General features: G+C 48.0%; 2 protein-coding genes across 2 annotated transcripts in view; both read left to right on the top strand.

Moving 5' to 3' along the window:
* The window catches only part of Ipk1 (Inositol phosphate kinase 1), a 71520-nt gene that overhangs the window by 38102 nt on the left and 10763 nt on the right, over positions 1–22655 (top strand). The window contains exon 3 of the mRNA XM_070664364.1: positions 14681–14882. Coding sequence (XP_070520465.1) covers positions 14727–14882 — 156 coding nt within the window. The 5' untranslated portion in view covers positions 14681–14726. The remainder of the gene's footprint in view (positions 1–14680; positions 14883–22655) is intronic.
* On the top strand, positions 841–8503 carry LOC139107100 (protein BTG2). The gene has a single exon (XM_070664391.1). It carries the CDS (start codon positions 1870–1872, stop codon positions 2425–2427), a length of 558 nt encoding a protein of 185 aa, XP_070520492.1. The 5' UTR covers positions 841–1869; the 3' UTR covers positions 2428–8503.

The following is a 22655-nucleotide window of genomic DNA, read 5'->3' as shown; positions in this document are numbered from 1 at the left end:
TATTATCTGTACGACTTCGAGGCTACGCGACACTGGATGATACCGTGGTGTTTGAATGATTAACTATCCTTGAATTTAATGCAGCTGCGCTGATAAACTCGAGTACGATCGAAAGGTGTTTTATTTTTTATTCCGGGGGGAACGGAACAGATGACGAGTCCCTAAATTTATTTTCCGCCTATCTCGAGACCGCCGTGCTCGATGATAACGATCGATAGCGATCAATGTTCCCTGTCGAGCGTTTTTATTCGGGAAGGTATATAACTCTGGTCTATCTATAGCGCGTTCTACATATAGCGAAACGTTTTACGGGAACGAGTGATCATTAGAAAGAACGCCAGGTTTCCGATACCTTTGGGTGCACCTTTGGGTGCAGCGCTGCTCCTTCAATTAAACGTCGCGGTTCGTGGGCGAAAGAAATGACGGAGGGGCGTCAGCGGAGGGTCGATCGCGGAACAATCGGAAGCGCCGGTCCGCCTTTGTTTGCGCGAGCAAAGACAACAAAGTGGCGTTCAATACAGATTGTTCTGCATGCGCGCGATACGATTGAATTATGTATAAATGTAAGTGGTTAACGTTCGGTTCTCATGGCGAGGCGAGTTCCCTATCGCGACGGGCTCGCTTCCGAGCGGGGGCCCCGGAGACGTGCTTTGAGAACCACGGGCTGCCGCGCAGACGAGATCCGTGTATTCGGGACGCGGCCAAGGCACCGGCGCACACCAATTGGTGCGCAGCACGGCTGGGTCATGTGACCATCCACCGCGGTGGAAATCGTCGGTGCCCGATTGGCGGACACTGCGATACGTATCCCCCGGTCGACGTGACGCGAACAAAGGGACGAGGCTACCCCGTCCACGGTCGTGAGCGCTGCCATTAGAAAGTCGTCGGCAGTCGATGTACGCGGAACCTCCGCGAGCTGGATAGAGAGCGTGAGGGGGAGAGAGATAAAGAGCTGGTTCGCATCGGTGGTTTGCAGCGTCGCGCGAGAAAGACTGTCGGCCCGATCTATTGGACCCACGAAGCACGGAGAAGAGAAAAAGTGGAAGAGAAATAGAGAGAGAGCTTAGAGAAGGAAGAAAAACGGAAGATTTGCGAAGACCACCCAGCCTCCCCCCTCCCGCCGGTCGACTTAAGAGGAGATCGACGTCCATCGGCGATATCGGACTGTCCGCGAGCGCCGGATCGGTCGGAATCGATCTGGTGAAGACGGAGCGCGACGAAAACGCGCGTTATCGCGTGCGACGGAAGCGAGCGAGGCGGCCACCGCGAGGAAGAGACGACGACGCCGCGTGGACGCTCGTACGAGCGATCGATCCCCCGCGTCCCACCTGCAACTGTGCGACGGGTCGCGTCAACATCGGCGAGGATTCTCGTGGGACGCTCCGGCGGTTAGCCCGTCGCACTGGAGGGTCGACGACGTGCTGCTACGAGCGCCGCAGAGTGCTACGCAGCGACGTGGCGTGGACGCCATTTTGTGGTGACTGGTGCCGTGCGCCTCTTTCGGCATCAGCGCCGTCGGGCCTACTACTCGTCGCCGCGCCGTGACCCGTGACACGCGCGTACCGCCGACCGCGCTCGTCAATAAGCGTGGAACACGACGCGGAGCGCTTCGCGGCTCCGGGTTGCGCCCTTGGACCACCGCGAGAGTGAGAGCGACGGAGAAAGACGGACAGTGCTTGTGTACCCGGGTGAAACCAAGTGCGTCATCGGCGTGACTCCCATCGCGAGGGAACGAGGGGGAAAGAAAGTGTGCGTGCGTGCGTGCATGCGTGCGTCCGTGCGCGCGCGCGGGTGTGTGCCGTGTGTGTGCGCGCGTTTCCTTATTGAAATTTTCGTCGGCGTCACTTTCGCCCTGGGTCACCATCGACCATGAGGCTGGAAATCGTGTCGGCGGCGGACTTCCTGGTGCATTTACTGCGCCTGCAGGCGGGTCAGCTGACGGAAAGGCAGTTGGAGATGTTCAAGTCGTCCCTGACGGAGGTGCTGCGTCACCGTTACCGCGACCACTGGTTTCCGGACCGGCCGAATCGGGGCTCCGGCTATCGCTGCATACGCATCAACGGTAAAATGGACCCGGTGATCGCGCAAGCCGGCGCCAACGTCGGTCTGCTGCCGACCGTCCTGCACAGCTTGTTTCCGAGCGAGCTCACCATGTGGATCGACCCGTCGGAGGTATCGTATAGGATCGGCGAGAACGGCTCAATTTGCGTGTTATATGAGCGCACCGAGGCCGAGAAGGTGGAGGAGATCTCTGTGCAGACTCAGCAGCATCAACATCACTCGCAGCAGCATCAGCAACCACCGTCTATGCCGCCACCGCCGCCGTTACAACAGCAGCAGCAACAGCAATTCGAGAGCTGCAAGGATTCCCTATTACTCCAACACACGCAGTTCAATGAGCAGATCGCCACGTTCGTCTCCAGCTGAATCGCCGGGCTCGTCGCCGCGCTCGCTCGCGTTCACGCTTTCGAAATGATCTAATAAGCGCACGTGCATCTCGTGATATGTGATATCCTGCGTGTCGCGTCGGTCCGGAACAGGCCCGCGCGCTCAAACCCTTTTCGTGAACTCCAAACGTACGTGCGTTTTACCTTTTTTCTTTTCTTCCCCCCCACCTCCCCCGTTCTCTTTCCAATTTTTTCCTCCCTTTCTCGATGTACCGAGAGTCTGGAGCGAAGAGTCGGTTCTCCTCCATCGCCGTCTTCTTCCTTCTCTCCCTCTTCCTTCCCCACCTCTCTCTTTCTCTCTCATCTTCAATGAAAAATTTATATAAAAAAAAATTCAAAAAAACAAAAAAAAAAAATGAAACGGAGCATCATCATCCGTCGGTGATCTGCGGCGTTAAACTTGGACGCGCCTCGTCCCTCCGAGTGAGTTCCTGCTACGCGGGGGAGAGTCCATCCTTCGGGAGACGCGAGCTCGTCCACGCGCGTCGGTCGACTCGAACTCGACTCTAGTCTAGTCTCGCGCTTCCCCCGATCCTCCTCTCGCGCATGAAGAATCTTGAGCGCTAACAAGAAAGGCATCTCCGAGAAAAGAAAGGCGTTTCCCGGGCGACCGGTCTGTGCGCGTTCGGAGAGAGAGAAAAAAAAAAGAAAAATAAGGAAAAAAAATAAAAAATAAAAAGATCGACGGTACGAAGAGATGGAAACAACTACGTCGCGACGGAAAACGGAAAAGGGACGAATGCGGGTCGAAGCGCGGAGCAGTCGACTCTTGCTGCCGACGGCGCTTTCCCGAATCGTCTCGTCGTCGAAGTCGTCTGATTATCGGCGAGGCTTCCTTCGTCGGTGGATTCCGCGACTGTCGTGAAAGAATGGAGCAAGCTCGGAGCTCTCTCAGCAGCCGACTAATTGATCTCAGCACCCTCCTCCACCCGCGTAACCCCCCCCCAACCCCCCCTTGCCCCGGAGTGTCTCTCGTGACGACAGCAGCCACGCGAGGGAGGAACAACGAAGACCAGCCAGCCTCATCGCCCTTCCTGCGTTCCCGAGGGAGTAAAGGAATCTGTACTCTTACATTTATACATAAGTAACATACATGTATGTCTTTACACATGAAAAACACGCGTAGCACACACAATTTCTCTGTCTCTCGCATCCTCTCGAATGACCAGCGTCTTTCTTCCACGTACTTTCGTCGTCGTCGGCTCGCGAATTGAGATTCGCGCGCACCGGCGAGCATTTACGCTTCTCGTCAACTCGCAAATACCTCTTGATGTAAAAAAAAAAAAAAAAAAAAAAAAAAGAAGCAAATACTTGTTCTTCGCTGAAATTGAAGCGAAACAATTCCGCTGGTTGTTCAGTTACTTAGGGTGTTCAGGAGAAAGTAAGCGCGAACACGTCGATTGGACTCGATAATTCTTGCAATTGTATATAAATGAAATTTATTTCAATTTCCATATTCTCCATCTCGCGTCGGTTTGTACGATCGTAAAAGGGCTTAGTGCCACAAAGGAATCGGGACACGAGGGTCGATCGCTCTCCGTTCTCGCCGTCGATATTTTTCTTGGACTTCGCACTGTCGATGCAGATTACCACCGAGCCACACAATGTATAACACGACACCCAAGCTCCCGCGATGCATTTACACAAAATTAGACACGCGCCGATGGGCTTCGGGCAAACAATTGCGACGGAGGTCGTCGTCGATGTCGCAAAGTGTCAGGATCGCCCTGTCGATTCATCGAATTTGCTCCTCGTTAACGTCACGTCAAGATAAAAGTACATAAAATTCACAACGTCATTTCCATACTTGTGCACCCGACTAATTTCAACTTTCTGTGAGAAAAAAAAAAAAATCAATCTTAGAACATTTGCAGCGACGTAATAGCGGAGTTTCAAATTCGATGTATAGTTGCGAATTCTATTTCTCGAGAACGGCTCTCGATAGCGCATATCATCGGCGGTTTAAACTATCCGACAGCGATTCTCGACAGTACAAATCGCAAAGTCTGAATGTGCATACACACACCTATACACAAAACACGTACAAATTTTACGAAAGCGCGTGAGTTATATGTACATATATATACACACATATATGTATGTATATATTATATATAAAAGCGTTATGTATGTAGAGCACAGTGTACACGCGCGATGGCGAAGGAGAGGACGGGAGTCGCCCCCGGGCGTGTGCATAACCGACGAATTGTATATTATATCCCTCGCGTGAGTCGAGATGGAAGAAAGCGGGAGAAAACACGACGGTGTATAAAATTGCTGTGATTTTATCCACGGGAAGGCACCCGGGCGTGTTTTTACTATGGAGAGTCGGTCTCGGATGGTGAGTCGTTTGATGCGTGGCGTGTGCGAATATTTCTCTGCCGATGTTTCGGGAGTGACCGCAAGAATGGCTCCGCGAGAGAAAGACCGAGTGAGAATGATCGAATGCGCGTGTATGGCACTCACCCGATACGTAACGCGCGCTCGCTCCGGCAATAATAATCGAGTTCGCTCGATTAATCACGCGTCTGCTTCGTGCTCTCGCGGCATCGAGATCTGTTCAATTGCCGTTACTTGACGAGCCGATAGGTTTGCGCCAGTAATGAGAATGATATTCGCGTTGCCGCTGGATTACCAAGCGCGATTCCAGCTCGCCCATGAAATTCAAATTGGACTCGATATTTACACCACGTTGCACACGTGAAAAAAAAAAGAAAAATTTTTATCAGTTTTCCGCGAATGCGTGAGGCCGAAGGTGGGTGTGCACGTGAAAGAGAATATGTGTCTGTGCGTATGTCTGTATGCATGCGTGGGTGATATGTACGCACGAAAGATCGAACGGTTGTATGAGAGTGGGAGCGGAGTAGGAAGAGCATTCGGCGTCGAGAGAAAAGGCTCTGTTGTACGTAGCAATTTATAGAAACCATGTCTGTGATTACACTAAGAATAGAGCGACAATATAAGCAATTTCCGTATCTAACGACCTAAACGCAAGCGGCGTGTGCGCTTACTATACATACCGGTTTGTAAATGGTACATATACATATGTTACATATACATGTGCAGAAAATTTTATCCCGCGATAACGCGCTTTTAATCGCGTCGTCGGTTTAAAAAACGCGCTCGCGAACGACGGCAGGACGAAATTGGCTTCATCTCGTATTTACTTACATCTCCTCGGTCCTCTGCGGCTTTGTCGTCTCGCGCTGAAGTAATCGGGGGACTCGAATCGCGTCACGTACCCCGGGTATTCATTAACATCACCGCGATAAACCGATCGAGCCGAAAGAACAGCTCTCGTCGCTGCGAAGACAGTTGTTTCGTTCATTTTTCTCAATAGTATCGAAGAAACATACGCTACGAGCCGTCCACATCGGTGGCTGTAGAACACACCGGCGATCTCGAATATATAATCTGTCGAAAGTAGTGCGGGACGAAGCCGGAGAGAAAGTGTGAGAGCCGGGCGGTGAGATCTCCGCCGTGTCCTTCGGTGATTATTTTCCTGCCGCCGGTTGACAAGGCACGTTCTTTTTTTTGTTTTCGGTTCCCACTGGAAAACGGATCGAGAAGGGCGCGCTCGTCTGCGTTATACAATTATATATATATATATATATATATACATATATAGAATATGTGTTATTCATTCGTTCCCACAAGCATGCATAGAACACTATAAATATCGACGAACGCTGAGAGAGAGAAAGAGAACCAACAGAGCGAGAGAAAGAGAATGAGAGGATGCGTTAGAACGAGAAATGCTAGGAAGAGAAAAAGGGGAAAATGGGGAGGCTGGACGAAAGAGGAGATTGTGCGAGCACATTACATTTACTTTGCGAATAAATTGTAATTATATATATATATATGCGCATATATTATATATACATAATTATATACATATATATACACAACTTGTAATTATATATATATATTATATATATATATATATATACACGTATATATAGAAAGAGAGAAAGAGAGAGAGAGAACGGAGCGAAAGAGAGACCTTCAGGAGGAATTTGTACAAATCTGCTGGGACGAATCACCAGCCAGTCTGTGATTTTAGCTTGGTTACTAATTCAGTATTTTTTTAAATAAAACGAGACAAAATCAAGATAAATCATAAAAAAAGAAACACGATTCGGCCGGCGAAAAGGAGAGAGAGGAGGATTCGCGAGAGAAGGGAGGAGAAAGTTTATGAAAGAGAGAGCGCGTGTGGTCAGACTGAATAAAAGAGATAGAGAGAGCATGATTGTAGTGAAGGAGTAAGAGGATAGAGCCAGGGAAGGAAGATGTTGGAATTAAACGTTTGCAATATAATTAATTTAAACTGTCTTTAAAAAAAGAAGAAGAAGAAGGAAAAAAAAAAGATTTTTCTTCAGGCAACTTTGTCATTCTTTGACTTGTTTTATTAAAACAAAAACGTAGTACGTAAATCTTACTTATTTTACGATTGTTTTACTTTTCAGGAAAACGTGCAATTATTGAGATTATAATTATATTCGAATCTCGTAATGATGTCACATTAATCTGGGGACGTGCTCAAACGAATGAGAAGAGCGTGACGTATTCCGCGTTAAAAACATCGTGATTAAGCGGACGAGAATTATTCCTCTGATACAACCAGTGTCGCTAACATCAGTTTTAATTGTTAATTAACTATATTCTTTTTCCATTTTTGTCATTATGTCCGGTGATGCAACGGAAGAACAACGAAAAATGTTAAATCACAATCTCAGCCGATTAGTGTTGGTAAACCGGCTTGTTTCACCGTTATTATGAAATTATCCTCGTTGCGTCAGCTTTGAATTCACTTCGTCGGATAAAATTGTGGTGGATCGCGATTTCTGACCGATTCAAAACCCATTTTCGTCGAGGAATAAGCTCGCCGAACGTCACGTTTCTCCGATTTGTCGTTGACATGTTGCCCGGCATCGATGACTTTTGCGCTTCGACTTTCTAAATTTTTCTTCCTTGGCTGTGAGTGAGAAAATATCGCGTGCGGCGAAAGAAATGGAACTTTAGGACCGGCTCTTCGTCGAGTGCTTTCCCTTTATTTTTTTTTTTTTTTGGAAAAGTCATCTTCCTTTTATGCGGAGGTGGGAAAACGTTTTACTAAGAGTGAGAGTGAGTGAGTGTATGTGAGAGAGAAAGAAGGAGAGAGAGATGGAGTGAATAAGAAGCACGTAGATCCTTGGTAACATTGTAATAAGGATTGGTACTGAAAGATGAAAGAAACAAAATGTGGAGAAGAAAGAGAAATGGTAAACGAGTGCGTGAATGAGAGAGAAAGTGAGTGAGGAAAGAGGGAAGTGGACGGGGGAGTTCAATTCGATCAAGACGGGCCACGAATCCCATGATAATGCTGATTGTGATGACGTTACTTGCGAATATTAATTAGCGAACTCGTAGCGGTTTTCGTTTAGTGTTGTAGAGAGAGAGTGAGATAACTGTTGCTACGTGGCCCTACGAAATGCGAATTCAGCGACCCTGTCCGGTTGATATGTCGTTCGGAGAGAACGAAGGGAGAGCGCGAATAAAAAAAAAAAAGTAAAAATGATCCATTCGTTTCTACGCGTTGACTGCGAGGCGAGACGCCACTCAATGAATTCTGTATAAAATTCGCTTTACAAGTCTACATGCATGTCCATGAGTATATCATACATACACACAAAACACACATACACGCAAACAAGACCCCGTTCACGTCCAATACACGGACATAATACGTATTACACAAATCGCGAATACTCGAATACACGAACACATTTACACACGTACTCAAATCTGTAGACTCGTAGATTTACTATTAATTATAATGGATTATAATTATTATATCTATTATATCAATGTATAATTATATTTAGTTTTTAGATTTATGATTATATTGGCTAATTATTTCCCGCTTGTACATACGCCGTGAAGCTCCAGAGAAAAAATTAAATCTTTAACAAAGAAAATCTATAATTTTTTCGACTGTTTTTGTACAGAGATAATAAAAACAAAAGGCCTCGTGCTTATGAAATTTCATGAATATAAAAAAAAAAAAATAATACAAATGTGTCGATCAATCTTCGCCGTCCATTACCCCGATCATCTTACCGTGCGTGTACCGTTTCGTGCTGTTTGCAGCGTAAAGCAGAAATATAAGAGTTTTGCGCCGCGAAAGGAGTTGCGTGCATCAGCGTAATCGACCGTAAACATCGCGAGATGTTCGACGTTTTCAGGTGAACTCCGAACAATCAATTTTAGCGTCTCTAAATTTGCTTCGTGTTACTGACAGATGTGCAATAAGTTCGGCAAATATGTGGTATACGTAATAACGAAGCAACGCCGTTGGTGCAACAACTACGAAATTCTTTTAATTATTTGAGACATTAGCAGCGGCGAAGTGGTGTCCGATGTTTGTGTCAAATAAATTTTGCAAAGACGACAGTTCTGCGAGTGAAATCGCTTACTCGGAAGACGCACGATTAAATATCAGTAAATTAAATCAGCGATCCCGGCGAAGCGAATCCATTTACATCGCGCACTATCGCGAATACTCGCGGAGTGATAGTGTGTAATTTTTTAAATATTTTTTTTTTCTTCAATTTCTTTTTTTTTTTTTTTACATGCATCAGCGACCGCAAACGGGAAATTGAAGATTACTTTTCAGCCACGCTAACGTTCTCGGGACTCTCAATATAGCCGTTCTCAGAAATGTTTCGAGATAACTTGCGAGAACGCTCGCAGAATTACGCGTGCTACTCTCTGCAAGCGTAAAGATATTATTAAACTTTCTAAAAAACAAATTTTCAGCGATAAGGCCTCTTCTGAAGTCGCGCAGGTTATTTGTACTTTATACATACATATATCGAGTTGTAAATTTTATCACGTAAAAGAGAGATCAAAGTTTGCGCGGCTGTGACGTAACTGAAGAGGAAAGACGAATAAATTCGATACGCGAAATTCACAGACCGTCCTCGAGCTGCGAGCGTTGAGCGAAACATCGCCGTGGAAGAACAAGGCTGTGAAGTGGAAATCGATGAGATGAAACGAGACGGTGCCACAATGATGCTAAGATCGCAGGATCTGCGCTTCGTGCTGCGCGCGCTCGAGTTGTTCGCGGCTATCCTGTTACATTATAATGATTTCTGATTCGAGCACTGATCTGAAACTACTACGCCGCGCTCGTTACGAGCTTCCCGCGTACTCCGGGATGGGAAAAGGTTAATGGATCGCCCAAAGGGCGCGCGTTACCATTGTCATAGCTGTGCTTTCTACGCTCGACCTGGTTCAACAACCTGATCGGGTATTCTTTCCTGAGGTCCTTAGCTAGCTTTCCCGTCGCGATGTAGGAGAGACGATCTCGAACAGCGTTACAAATCGAGGCGAAATTATTACGCGCGAGAAAAGAGAAAAAGGGAATAAGAAATCCGCCGTCGCCCGTCGGCTTCCATCTTCGTGGTTTTCGTCTTTGCCGTCGTCGTCGGCGTCGTCTTCGTCTTCGTCGTTTCCGCCGCCACCGCAGTCACCGACGATGGTTGTCGTGGAGGTCAACGTCGGTTGTTGCTCCGACCCCCCTAACGTCGCTTGGCCCCCTCGTAAGTTAGAATTGCTGATTCTGTTCAGCACGAAGTTCCCTTCTTCTTCAGCTTCACCTCTCCCGCTCTCTTTCTCTTTTCACCCTCCTAAGCATCCTCTGCCAATCTCTTCCGCGCGACCTACGGCTTGTTCCTCGCTGAAGCTGCGTATCGCACTTTGTTGCCTGCCAGCTGCACGCCATTCGGCAATGTTGCGCAATGCCTCGAAGAGACCGTTGAGTTCGACCGAGTCTTATCCGACAGCGGGCGTCGGGATTTTAACGATAAGCGAAAGAGGCGCGTGATTGAGGGGAGAAAGACGGTGCCGCGCAATTTTGATGACGCGCGGACATCAAACATACGTAAGTTGAGTGTAAATACTAAAGCAGATGTAACGAGCAAACCTCTCCTTTTCACGACTCTTTTAACATCCGTCAACGTTTCGTCGACGCGAAAGGCACTTGAATCAACGCGTAGTCGCTAGACCGGCGATATTCGCCGGAAGGTTCTCCGCATTTTCCTCTCTCGATCCCCCTTCTTTCCCCCCCCCCCCGCGTCATTAGCACAGACTCCCATTCTCGCTGTTTCGTTTCAAAGACGAATCTTAATTGCGCTTATCGATTGCCGACGAAAGGAACAAGGTTCTCCTTTCTTGTCATTCCGTCTACCGCTCTCTTTCCTTTAGCGCCTTCCCCCCTTTCTCTTACGCTCGCTCAATCACACGCTCCGCCTCTTATCACTGAACAACGACGAGCCTCTTCCACCGCCGTTCCCGTCGCCTTTTTTTTTTCTTTTTTTTTTCTCTCTCTTCTCGCTGCATATCCTTCTGCCTCGGGACGCGGCGCATTGTCCCACGTTGAAGTGCACTCGGCTCGCAGCTGCAACGTTCGTGTTCTCGCGCGAACTTGTCGGAAAGCGCCGCTCGACAAATTGCCGAGTCCGATGCATTTCACCTCCACTCGAGACGGGACTGTTGCCCGGGCTGGACCAACAGTCCCGTTGAAGTGAGCGCGCGGGAATCTCACCGGCGAAATCTATCTACGCATCTGCATACTTAATCGCGAGCCGCAGACATGATTTATTTGCATTTTTCCCTCGTTATCGTGCCCGTAATGGGTAAATCGTTTTAAGAAAACACCGAGCGACCGCTTTTCAGTTCGAGCTCCGCTACGCGAGGCTGCGCCGCTAAATTGGCAAGTTTTAATTACTCCGCGACCGTACTTACGGGTTAATCGGGCCGGGAAACCCCCGGCGGCTTTATAGTGCCCGGAAAGTTCGGCTCGCCCGCGGACATTAAACGCGGGCGTTTCCAATTACGCCGCGTGCATCCCGCGTTTACCCGTCGACGCTGCGTGTAGGCTTTCGCCCCGTTGATCCGCTCGGGAGTTTCGCAAGCCCGACGGTCGTTAACCTTACGCGAAAATGGATAAGACGGTTCGCTTCTGGCAGCGTCGTCGGTGCACCTATAGAACGACGTCGGCGCACGTACGTGAAGCGCGTATAAGCCAGTGCTATTAAAAGGTACCGCGCGATACAGGCTGTTGCATACGTCGCTCGTTTTCCGTGAAAACGCCCTTCGCAGCGCGCTTTGAAACGATGGCAGAATCGCGCGAGCTCAGAAAAGATATATCCGCGTCTCATCTAGGTGGATAGCGACGCGCGCGTAAAACGTTAACAATCGATAAGCATTCTACGGCGTCGGTTCGAGCTTGTCGCGTATGCGCGAGATGCGTTTTTCTCCAACCGCACCTACCACCTTCTAAACTTCGACATATGACGAGGCGTGTATAATAAGATAACCGTCCTTGTAACGAGATTATCACGGGCGGAACGCGATGCTGGCTCATCTGAGGTAACCGCCGAGGAGACAATTATCTTTTAAACGCGCGCGATCGTCGCGCCGGTTAGACTAACGGTGAAAAGATATATGTATTACTAACCAACCAGTGGAAAATAACACCGCTACAGGTTACAAGTTTACGCCTTGCTCCAATTTAGAGTCGTTATTAAAGACCTTCTTGCCGGCTGGTAACGAGGCGCGACAGATAAAGCTAAGTGCATGATTAAACGCGACGTACACTCGTCAGCTATTGCGCCCGGTATTCATTTTCGAAATGCAATCACGTTACGACCTGCAACGCACGTCCGGATTAATATTCCGCGTTTTTTCCGCCACGATTTATCTCGCGATCGGAATGCCGTTGTTGTGATTTGCGATAATCCTTCGATCGGCATCAACGCGCGGCATAGATAGCCTCAGATGAGATACGCTGATTTACAACAGGCGATTTTTTTTTTTTCTCGACAGCACTCGCGTATCTTGAATTATGAATTGTTAAAGCGAAGAAGCAATCTCCCAGCGGTATTGGCGATCAAATAAAGAAACTCCACTCGGGAAAGGAATCACGGTACACCTTTATTGCGCGCGGGATCAAGTCCACGAAGCATATGGCGCATAACTTTTTATTCGCATCGTATGACACATTGCGCGATACCGCGCGCGATACGCGCGAATTTCCCGAATGTCCTCGGCTTTTCCGCGCGGCTCGAAGAAAAAAAAAAACAGCTCGAAAGCTGGAGACCAGAATTGCGGTTCTGGCGTGACGGTTTTAGGCAATCAGCGCGCCGCCTCGCTTTTGAGACTTATTTGCATTTCGATGCGAGCCGCGCTCGTTAACGGCGCTTTCGAAAGTTCGCGGTCGCGGTTCTCTTTTTATTGCCGGCATAAATGACTTCATTCGCGTGACTCATCGTCTAGCGTACGGAACGTACCATAAGCGTGCCGCAGCCGCGTGACGGTCACCGGGAAACGTGGCTACGTGGAATAGACGTTTTCGCGAGCACTCGAAGCGCAACCGATCTCGCCGGTGTCGCTTTCAAGGGATCTGCTCGAGCCCTCCAGACGAGCCCACCGGCCGGTCGAGATAGTTTTAAAGTGTCCGATTGCGCAAGAACCACTTCGGAAACATATTTTCACATTACCGTTCGCGGGGCGACAGGCTTGACGAGTCTATAAAATTCAACAGGTTATTCGTCAACAGCCAGCTAATATAAGTAAATACACGCCGCGGCGCTTATAAAGGTTATTTCATATATATACATTTTTTTGCCTTTTCTTTTTTACCTGCGCTGCCCGGCAACACGTCTTTATTTGCGACGTTCTAAAACGTCTGACGAAATTCGGGCGATCGATACGTCATCGAGAGAACGTTTCCCCTTTCTCCCTTTTTTTTTTTTTTTTTTTTTTCTTTTTTTTCCTAATAAGGTATTTTGCAACCAATCGAATCGCTCGTCACATCGTACGCGAGAGGCGTTTTATTCGTCGGAGTGTAATAGCCGCGTGTCACTTCACGATGAGTAATAGCATAACGCAATTCTATGTATAACTCGGCGTCGTTGGCGCGCAAGGTTCACTACGATAACTACGTACGCTAGCGATGTTTTCCTCTCTGAATGAATATCGAGTCATACTCTTCTCTCCGCGATCATCGTGCGATTTGTTGAATCGCACTTTTACGTCCGCGTCGCACCTCGGCGTCTGTCACGCGGCCGTTCCGTGCAATTACCTGGTCATTGGCAGCGAGCAATTACGTCACGAGAGACGAAAGGCCTCGAGTATAGTCGTTCCAAAAGGCGAGGCGGTTTCTACTGTGAGAAATTCGTATTCCTCGGTAAGAGCTTTACGTAACCCGGTAAACTCTGGTAAAACAAACGCGCCGGCTATTTTACACAAATTCGTTTCGCGAAGCTAAAACGCGGGTGAAAGTGTTGCCTTCTCTGACCGTTTCATTAGCATTGTACGTGTGTGACGATGTGTCGGTGGAGACTGCACGAGTGGCGTCACCGGCTTGCGTCAAGGAGCAGAGATTACCCCGCGCTATCGTGCCTCCGCGTGATGTATCGGGCTCGATATTTAATGGGGCGAGGGAAGAGCGTGTATTTTTGATCCGCCGACTCGACGTCACTGATCAAGACGCGATCCTGCCTAGGGTCAAGGCCAAATTGTCGGCGATAGGTCTTCCGTGAAGGCTAATATCGGCGGAACGTTGCGAAATACCGTCGCGCAATCTCGACGGCGCGATCGAAATCGATCGGCTTCTGAATTTCCACGGTTAACGCGGTAATGCAAGACGCCGCAGCCCAGAGAGGCCTGTGCTCGACTTTCACCAGCCACCGGTGGCGAGCGATTTTTCTTCGACAATCGCCGCTACCGGCCGGCAAAGTCGAGCTTAAAGAAATGTCACGGCTGCGCAAATCTTGACCGACTTGATATCTCGCACGGTCGCGTGTTACGTCAACGTGGTCATACATCTGACAAAGATATCGAATTGCGGCGCAAAAAGTTTTCCGAGTCCTCAAGCTGTCTCACCGATCGAGGCAACGTATTTCGCTTATGCGCGGCAATGCCGTTTTAGCACTTTAGAATTAGAGATCGCGAGAGTTCTCTCGAGTGAATAAATTTCGTTTCTATTTAGAAATCTAGATAAATTATCATAAATGTTTAAAATTTAACGAACACTTGAAGATCCCAGATTTCTTTATATTTTTTATATCCGTTATATTGATTAATTATAAAATTGTACCATTAATGAATGATAAATATTGAAAAAAAAAATATTCACGGCGAAAAAATTGTTGCAAAATTACAGAAAGTATTTTGATTGTTTACAGGCTTGGCGATACATTTTCTAACAACAGCGAAGCGTTTTCACCCATCATGTTTTTCTCGAAAACGATGCCCGCTTCCGTCGAGAACTCGGAGGAAGAGTCACCGTTCAACTGCGAGACGAGTTTACCTCTCACGACTCTCGCTCTGGAAAATGCGACTTACAGAGGAGAAGGAAACGCCAATATCGTTATCGCGCTGCCACACGTGAGTAGTTAATACTTTTCATACTTTGTGTCACGTCCCGAGCAGTTTACGTGGTTTAAATACTTTCCGCGAGTTATTCGGCCCACCGCCGTCCCGGGAATCGTTCAAAATATTTGAAATATTCAAAGAACAAGAAGTTTTCAACTCTCGTTCTTCTTCCTTTATTCGCTCGCCGTTCTTTTACGCTTCGCCAAGCCCGCCGAGAGGAGCCCTTGAGAATCGTTCCCTTGAAGATCCCCACGATTCCACGACCGAGTAAGACAAAGCTCGGATAAACTCGGATTTCTACTTTGCTCTCGCGTATCCCGGCGTGTCCGGTCTCTTCTCGAGCCCATTATTGAACCACTGTCGTCTTCCAACTTCGTCGATTCCTCCTTCTCGGTGACCCACGTTGATTTACAATTCGGCCGCGTTCGTTCATTTCGAGCGCAACACGCTCCCGGCTTTGCGATCGCGGATACGCCATAAGTGTAATTTTCGAAATCGCTCTCGATACACGGAATTGGAAACGACACGGTTTTACACAGAAATGTGTTACGCGCTAAATGGATTAATTTCCTTAGGAAGCTTCACAAATGCGTAAGTAACAGGTCGAAGAGAGAAAAGCGGAGAAGCCCGTCTTATACTTAATACCTGTACGATTGCTAAATGTTTATAGCGAGTATAGCGAGCTACATATAATTTGCAATACGATTAAAATGCAAATGCGCAGAAACAGCGTGAACGGCTAATCATCGCAAAAATGCCGGCCCGCGGGAACGGGGTAAAGAGGAACGTTTCGAGCCTCTCCCAGAATAATCGATCGTACGAGCTTGTCTCGTCAACAGATAAGAGCACGCGCAATTTCTCTGCGTGGCTTTCGCGCAAAACTCCCACGGAGTTATCGTCATGCGCGATAATAACTTCGCAAGCCTGACCTCGAATGCGGTTCGAGGAAAAAAAGGGGGGAAAAAAAAGGAAAAAAGGAAAAAAAAACCCACGCGTATCGGTTGTTAATGTGTTTATTGTTAATAACGTAATCATTGTAAAAAGCGACAATTGAGATTCTCGCGTTGCGTGATTTCTCATCGCGATTATTTCCGACGTGGAAAAACCTGTCGCGAAATGGCGTGAGGATTATTTTGCCGGCGGTAAAGAGGCGCGGGAGGATGAGAAAAAAGGGGCAGGCTATCGAGGCACCCTAAATTTTAACCTCCCCCGGCGAAACTCTGTAATTAGCGTGATAATTAATAACCGCGTGGCCAATCGGGAAATGTGTTTTAATAATAATGCTCGCGCGACAATTGTGCGGCTCTCTGCGGCAGGAAGGGAACGCGCGTTGGCCGATTTCACGTGGGCGCGGCTACGTTTATTTCTTCAGGACGCGGACAAACGATCTGCGAGCATAAATAATTTCGTTTAATTGCCCGCGACGTCCACGCCAACCTTACCTTCTTATCTCGGCCGTTTATTTATGCGGATCGCGTCGCCGTCGTCGCAGGAAGATAATTTTTTTTTTTTCCACTTTACGGGGCTTCGTAAGGTGCGCGTTTCGAAGGACCGGCCTACGATCAGATCGCCGGGCGATCCATCGTATTCTATCTGACGCATCGAAGTCTCGATCGCCGATAACAATCGCAAACGTACGCGTATTATAGACGTGGTTACGTGTGCGCGCTCAATTGCCCACGATGTGCATTGAATTATTATCACACGTCGCAAGGGTTTTCGAGAAAATTGAACAAAACGTTATACTAAAAAGAATACCAGACAGCATATTTAATATCATTTTTTTTATTCTAATTGTACTTATATGTATTATTACATTGCACTTTACGCGGATGTTAAAATTAAATTGTGCACAAAGACGAACGTTTCAGCGACTCTCGCTCGAATCCAGCGGATGCTTGAGTAATATTGATAACGTCTCGATTGAGTTTCTTTACGTGATCTCTGTTGCACGAACGATACCTCATCTCGTGTCGTGCCACGCACGTCGATGACACCGATGCGTGCACGCGTAACTGTGAATCTCCGTTTCGTCGGCCGTCACCTCGTTGCGTTCGTTGCGAGTTTGTCGAACTTTAGTTCACCCGTGTCGTAACTAATAGAATTAAAAATGCAGACGGGACTTGTTTTCAGACGCGATCCACTTCGCAGTGAATTGCGTCCGAAGTACCTACTATCTTACGGTATCGGTAGCGTCAAGAAAATGTATCGACGCAGCGCTATTCAAGTTGCGCTGAAAATTCTGAAGGACGGAATTCTTTATCGAACGAGCGTTAAACGAGCGTAAGCATCGCTAATCGCAAATTCGTCTGGTCCTCGATGGCGGAATGCACCGACTTGCACTCCTCTGCTTCCTCTCAGTTTTTTTTTCCCTTCTTTCGTCACGTATTTCCTCTCCACGTAACGACCTTAACCCGCGCGTCGAGTCATTCCTCGCTGTGGGTTTATAATTTTATTACGTGACTCGGCTGCGTCGACTTTGAGGGACTATCGGCGTCGCGAAAGAAAGACGGACGCGTAAATGAAAGGACTCGCGATCGCCGCGAGATCGTGGATTGCGCCTTCGAGACTCGAGACCGTCTTCGGAACATTTGACGTTTCGATATCGTCGAATGAAAATTTAGTTAATTTCTTTCACTTTTTTTTTTTCGACGTTCAAGTGAGCTTGACTGGGAAGTCGTCGGCGCGAACGGCTCTTTCTCCGCGATCTTCGATGGAAAAAGAAATGACGTTCTGTCGCGAAGTAAATTAAGTCGTTAACCGCGACACAGCTGCACGGGGAACGGAACGTCGTTATCCCGTTGATGTATTTGCGAGCGTTTCGTTATCTTCCCGCGTGCCGTCGCCGTTTATCGGCGCCGACAATTTTACGACGGCTCTAACGAGTCCATGTGCTCGAGCAGTTTTCCCGACTCGAACGCCTCTTCCACAACGCAAACCTAGCACAATGTTCGTAACCTGGTTTCCCGGCGATAGCCGTTCTGCTCGATAGCCGCCCGCGATACGTGCCACGTACGACCAGTTTTCCTCCTAATGGCAAAGGCTTCCAACCCTCGTCGAACCGTGCGAGAGAATTCAGCGCGCCTGGCGCAAACGTGCGTAACAATTGAAATTTATATGAGGCTTTATCTCCAGAGGCAGCCACGACAGGGGGGCATTACGCAGACTCCATTCATCAGCGTGAGAAAACCTCGTCGACGAACTGCGTAAACTTTCCAGAACTCGAACCTCGCGCAATATACGCGATCCTTCCGGCACGCGGTGCCGTTCGTTGAATCGTATCTCGATTATCTCGGACTTTGCGTGATCACAGGGATTACGCTATTTTCTAACTGCGCGCCGATAGCGAAGTCTTATTGACAGTTACACGAGGCCAATGATACATCTCGGCCTGGGAGCGCGGATCTCGATGCCGCCGCAATCGGTGTTTGTTTCGCGAAACGCTGTTTTATAACCGCGCGGTATCGCGTATACAATCGTCGTGCCTTCGTAACGCGGTCTCTAATCAGCCGCAGAAATTGCGGCCCGATACGGCCGCGTGCGTATGGTGAATTATCGTCGCGCTGTTAGCAATGTAGAACCAAACGGATGGAAGGATTATGCAGCACGGGCTTCACCGCCGAAGGAAACTAGGCTAACGACGACGGGGTGGGTTTGGTCAACGTTGGATATTCAAGTGTCGCGATACGGATCGGAATTGATAGCGGGTATCGATCGGGCCATAGAGCTCCGACTTCGCGAGTCCAGCTCTTCCCGTAACGACTATTCAGCCCGGCACCGTTTCGCTTCTGAAGGTGGCGGATAATTGCGATGGGCCTATCTCTGCCTAATCAGTCCGATGCGCGTGCAATTCCGCACTGGCGATCGTCACGCCATTGGACGTGTTACCCGGAGGGAAGAGGACTCAGGGGGTGGAAGCGAGCCGAAGGATAGACAGGGAAGAAAAGGGTGTACACGCGGAAGAGAGGATGAGCGGGACGGGGTGTCGAGTAATCGCGGAGCGTGCTTTCCTCGCGTGCGAAAGAGAGACGAGGCGAAAGAGAAAGAAAGAGAGAGGAGAGAGGTTTGCGAGAGAGCGGGTTAAAGAGAGAGAAAGAGGGACCATTAACCGTTGGCCGTTGACCCCCCGGTTGACGCGGCGGGGCTGCACGGGCGGGTGGAGGAAGAAAGGAGGGCACTGAAGTGGGGACCAGCCGACCGATCGATCCTCCGCGCCTCAGAACTGTGCTAGCGATCGCCAGGTGATGAATGGTCGGCCGTCGATCGATGGATGGCTTCGGAGCGATTTGTAATTAATACGCTTCCACGGTTCTTCCGAGAGTTCCGGGGGTCGTTGACCCTTGTCGTCCACTGGACGGCCGCCGGAGTACGGAGTTACTCCCGGGGTGGAGATTAATCGTTTATTTTTGTCCTCTTTGTCACGGCGGTATCCTTTTCGATAATAAACGTCGCCGTTCAATCTTTGTTATTACCTACGGATCCGCTCCCTTTGACGTCGTCGAAATCGAACTGTTCGTCCAGGTCGAAAATATGGTCTTTTAAAAGAAATGCAAAGATCGGAACGCGACCGCTTACTAAACGCGATCTCGATTTATTAGAAGCCAGATTGGTTGCGGGATCGCCGATAACACCCGGTGTTCAACCGCGATACGCGCGGCACGACATTTTCGGCGGCACATCAACGCGTAAACGCATATTATGCGGCTGCAGCTGCGGGGGCGACGTCGTTCCGGCGTTTCGTTGTCGAGGTCTCCGCGTGATCCCGTGTCCGATCTGTCGCGGGCGGACCGGAGCGGGTCATGTTGAATTTAATGAGATCGTACGCCGGGCTGGACACGGTTCGCCGAAGCGGGCATCCGGCCCCGCTCTCTCGCGTCACGCTGAATCGAAACGAATCGACGGCGTCGATTTCCTGCTCCGTTCCTGCGCTTCGACGCGCTTTCCGTTCACGCTGCTCCGGCGACACGCGAGTTTCGATCTAATCCACGGACTCTCGCGACCGCACAGTTACGTCACTTTTGCCATGTGTGCGCGCGGCGCGTTTGTACAACGGGAGATAGCCGACGATAGGTCCTCAGAAAGCGCTGAAAGCCGCGCATTGAGAGCGATATCGAGTGCGATACACTGTATGCGTTTACAGGCTTAACCCGATAGCGCGTACGATACGCGTTATCCTTATCAGACCCACACGTGGCCGCCTGGCCACATCGCGTTGCGTAAAAAAAAAAAAGGGACGTTATTTAGTCTCGGGGTCACTCGTACGTAGATTAATCATTAAAAGTCGTGCTCGTGTAGAAACGTCGCAGCAAGCTTAATGTAAGCGACAACCACGTCGAGCGTTTCAACGAGGTCGAAACGCGCCTCGTGATCTCCTGTTTAATTTCGCTTACGCAACCGCAGAAGCGATTAGCATTTTTTGTTGTGCCTTCGTCCCGGTCGAGATGTTGTTCTACTGTTGGCAATTAATGTAATTCACGTTACGGATCGTTTGCCATTCGATCTTTATATAGCGCCGCGCATCGCGCACTCATTAACGGCGGGACTAAATCGTTATTTATTGCCGAAAAACTGAAACTACGCGAAATCAATAATCACATTTACATTTATCAGCAGATGTCTTCTTAATTTGTCTTTTTTAAAAAATATTTTTTATTAATTTATTCTTTATTAGCAACGACTGTGGTGAATTTTTTTTAAATAAATTGCGTTTTATCATAACCATTAATCTTTATCGCGACTCTAATTTTTATATTTTATTATTTGAATGGATTTTAATTGAAACATTAATTTCTTTATTCAATATTTTTAGACATGTATTCGCGTATTTTCTCTATATTGGGGGGATATTTTTATCGACGGCCCTCGTATGGGGAAAAAAAAAATAAAACCGACGCACGTAGGCAGGTATATACACCTACATTAATAGACGTGACGCATGAAAAACTTGCAGCCACGTCAGCCGGTTTAGCCTATATATCGATTGACGGTTCACGCTGGGTCACACGCTCTTGAGAGATTTGCCGAGAGCCGCGTGAAATTGAACGCTCTAAATTTTTATTGTATTTTTGCGCCGAGCTCGTGCGAATTATGACGGCGATGTCGTCGTAAAACAATGCCGCGTGTAATGCGCAGCATTAACGTTAAAAAGCTCAGGCGTTGCTCTGTTTAACACGCTTTCCTGACAGTATTATTATTAATGACTCCACCTATCAGATCCTTCCATCACCTAGGATTAATTAAACATGTATATTATTCCTAATTTTGTGTCCATAAAGCGTTTGTGTTTTCTTCGCATTTTCCAAAATGGCTAGGTAATAGTTAAAAAAAAAAAAAATGTTTTATGTCTCATTAATGCTGTAAAAATTATTATTTTTACTTAAAAAAAAAAAATCGCGAAGAAAATCGCATTTGTCTCGGTTTATATTTATCTTTGTGTCGTACTGCGTCATGTCTTCTGACAATTGCCGCGCTAATTGAATCCAATAGACCTCGAGATACAAATCTGTCGCTGATAGTGACCAACAAATAACTGAGTCTTTCAATGCGTCTCGCAGTTTTGCAACAGTTTGTTCTTTTTTTTTTCCTTTGCACTAATTGTACATCGACATTGCTCACCTCTGGAGATTGCGACTGTAATCGAATCATCAATAGTTCGCGGTAAACGATCAGCAAAGTGGAACGCGTAGCAACCGCTTGTCGAACGTTCACCGTGCGTCATTATTGGACCAACGGGCATTCATCTCCTGTCTTTTTACATGACAAAACGTCGGCAGCGGTCAGTAACACAGCCGGTTTTTCGCATAGAAGAATGGCGCGCCCTGGTAATTAATGTCACCGTTCATTGCGATACTTCCAAAGTGATTAGAGCCCGTCCCGAGGCTCCCAACAAGCTGCCAAACAAAATATCGACCCGGTCCTACTCGACAGTCATTTTAACACCGAGCCGGTGTATATTCGACGCGACTTCCAGCAATTCGTTCGGGAAAGCGGCAAAATTTGATTTTCACGGGGCCCGCCATTCATCTTGCATCGTAATTAGGACGCGATCGTAGATTGAAATCGCAAAAACGGACGCGAGGTGCCGAGTCGACGATGCTTAGTCATTGCTCGCTTTTACCATATAAGATAATCCAAATTCGACACGGTTCGCGATATTTTGTCGATAGCCGTGATTGTGCGTGACGACTGCCGTGCCGAAAATCACGGCGCGTAATGGAGGCTACGCTTGTTAAGTAACGGTTACATTTGCCTGTCCGAGTCTTACGAAATTGTGGCGAATAATGACTGCCTTTTGAAATCCTGAATGAGATTCGACGAGGACTCTGTGTTGCAATAAAAATATTGCACTAGCAATGATCTGGCGGTGTCTGTCGCGTTAAGTTTTTTTTTTTTTTCTTTTTAATAATGCATATTTGTTAATTGTATTATTAATTGGTTTATACGCTTCGACTTGTTCGATGAGCAAAAGGTCTCGAAATTATCGTCACCTTAATACTTGCCGGGGGATCAATTTTCAAAGTGTCCTAGAACCTCGTTTATCGATTAATAGTGTTCATAAAGACCGCGATGGCAAAGTCGAGCGTACATGGATACGTCGAACGAGAGCAGCCGTTATCTTTAACCTGAGAATTTTTCATAAAGTCGACCTACATACGCGCTGGCTGCACTGTCGCTAGGTTGGGAAGCATTGATCTGTTCCTGATAACGCGGGGGCCACCTCGTGTACTTACAGGTGAATAGAAAATGCGCCGTTGTTTGTTCAAGCAGACCGTGACGACCGACGGC

The sequence above is a fragment of the Cardiocondyla obscurior genome, linkage group LG12 (genome assembly GCF_019399895.1).
Source record: "Cardiocondyla obscurior isolate alpha-2009 linkage group LG12, Cobs3.1, whole genome shotgun sequence".
Taxonomy (NCBI): domain Eukaryota; kingdom Metazoa; phylum Arthropoda; class Insecta; order Hymenoptera; family Formicidae; genus Cardiocondyla; species Cardiocondyla obscurior.
Note: the sequence above shows the minus strand (reverse complement) of the source record. Positions and strands in the feature narration are given on the sequence as shown.

Coding starts and splice junctions, on each gene's coding strand:
- LOC139107100 (XM_070664391.1), top strand. CDS start 1,870: ATGAGGCTGGAAATCGTGTCGGCGGCGGACTTCCTGGTGCATTTACTG.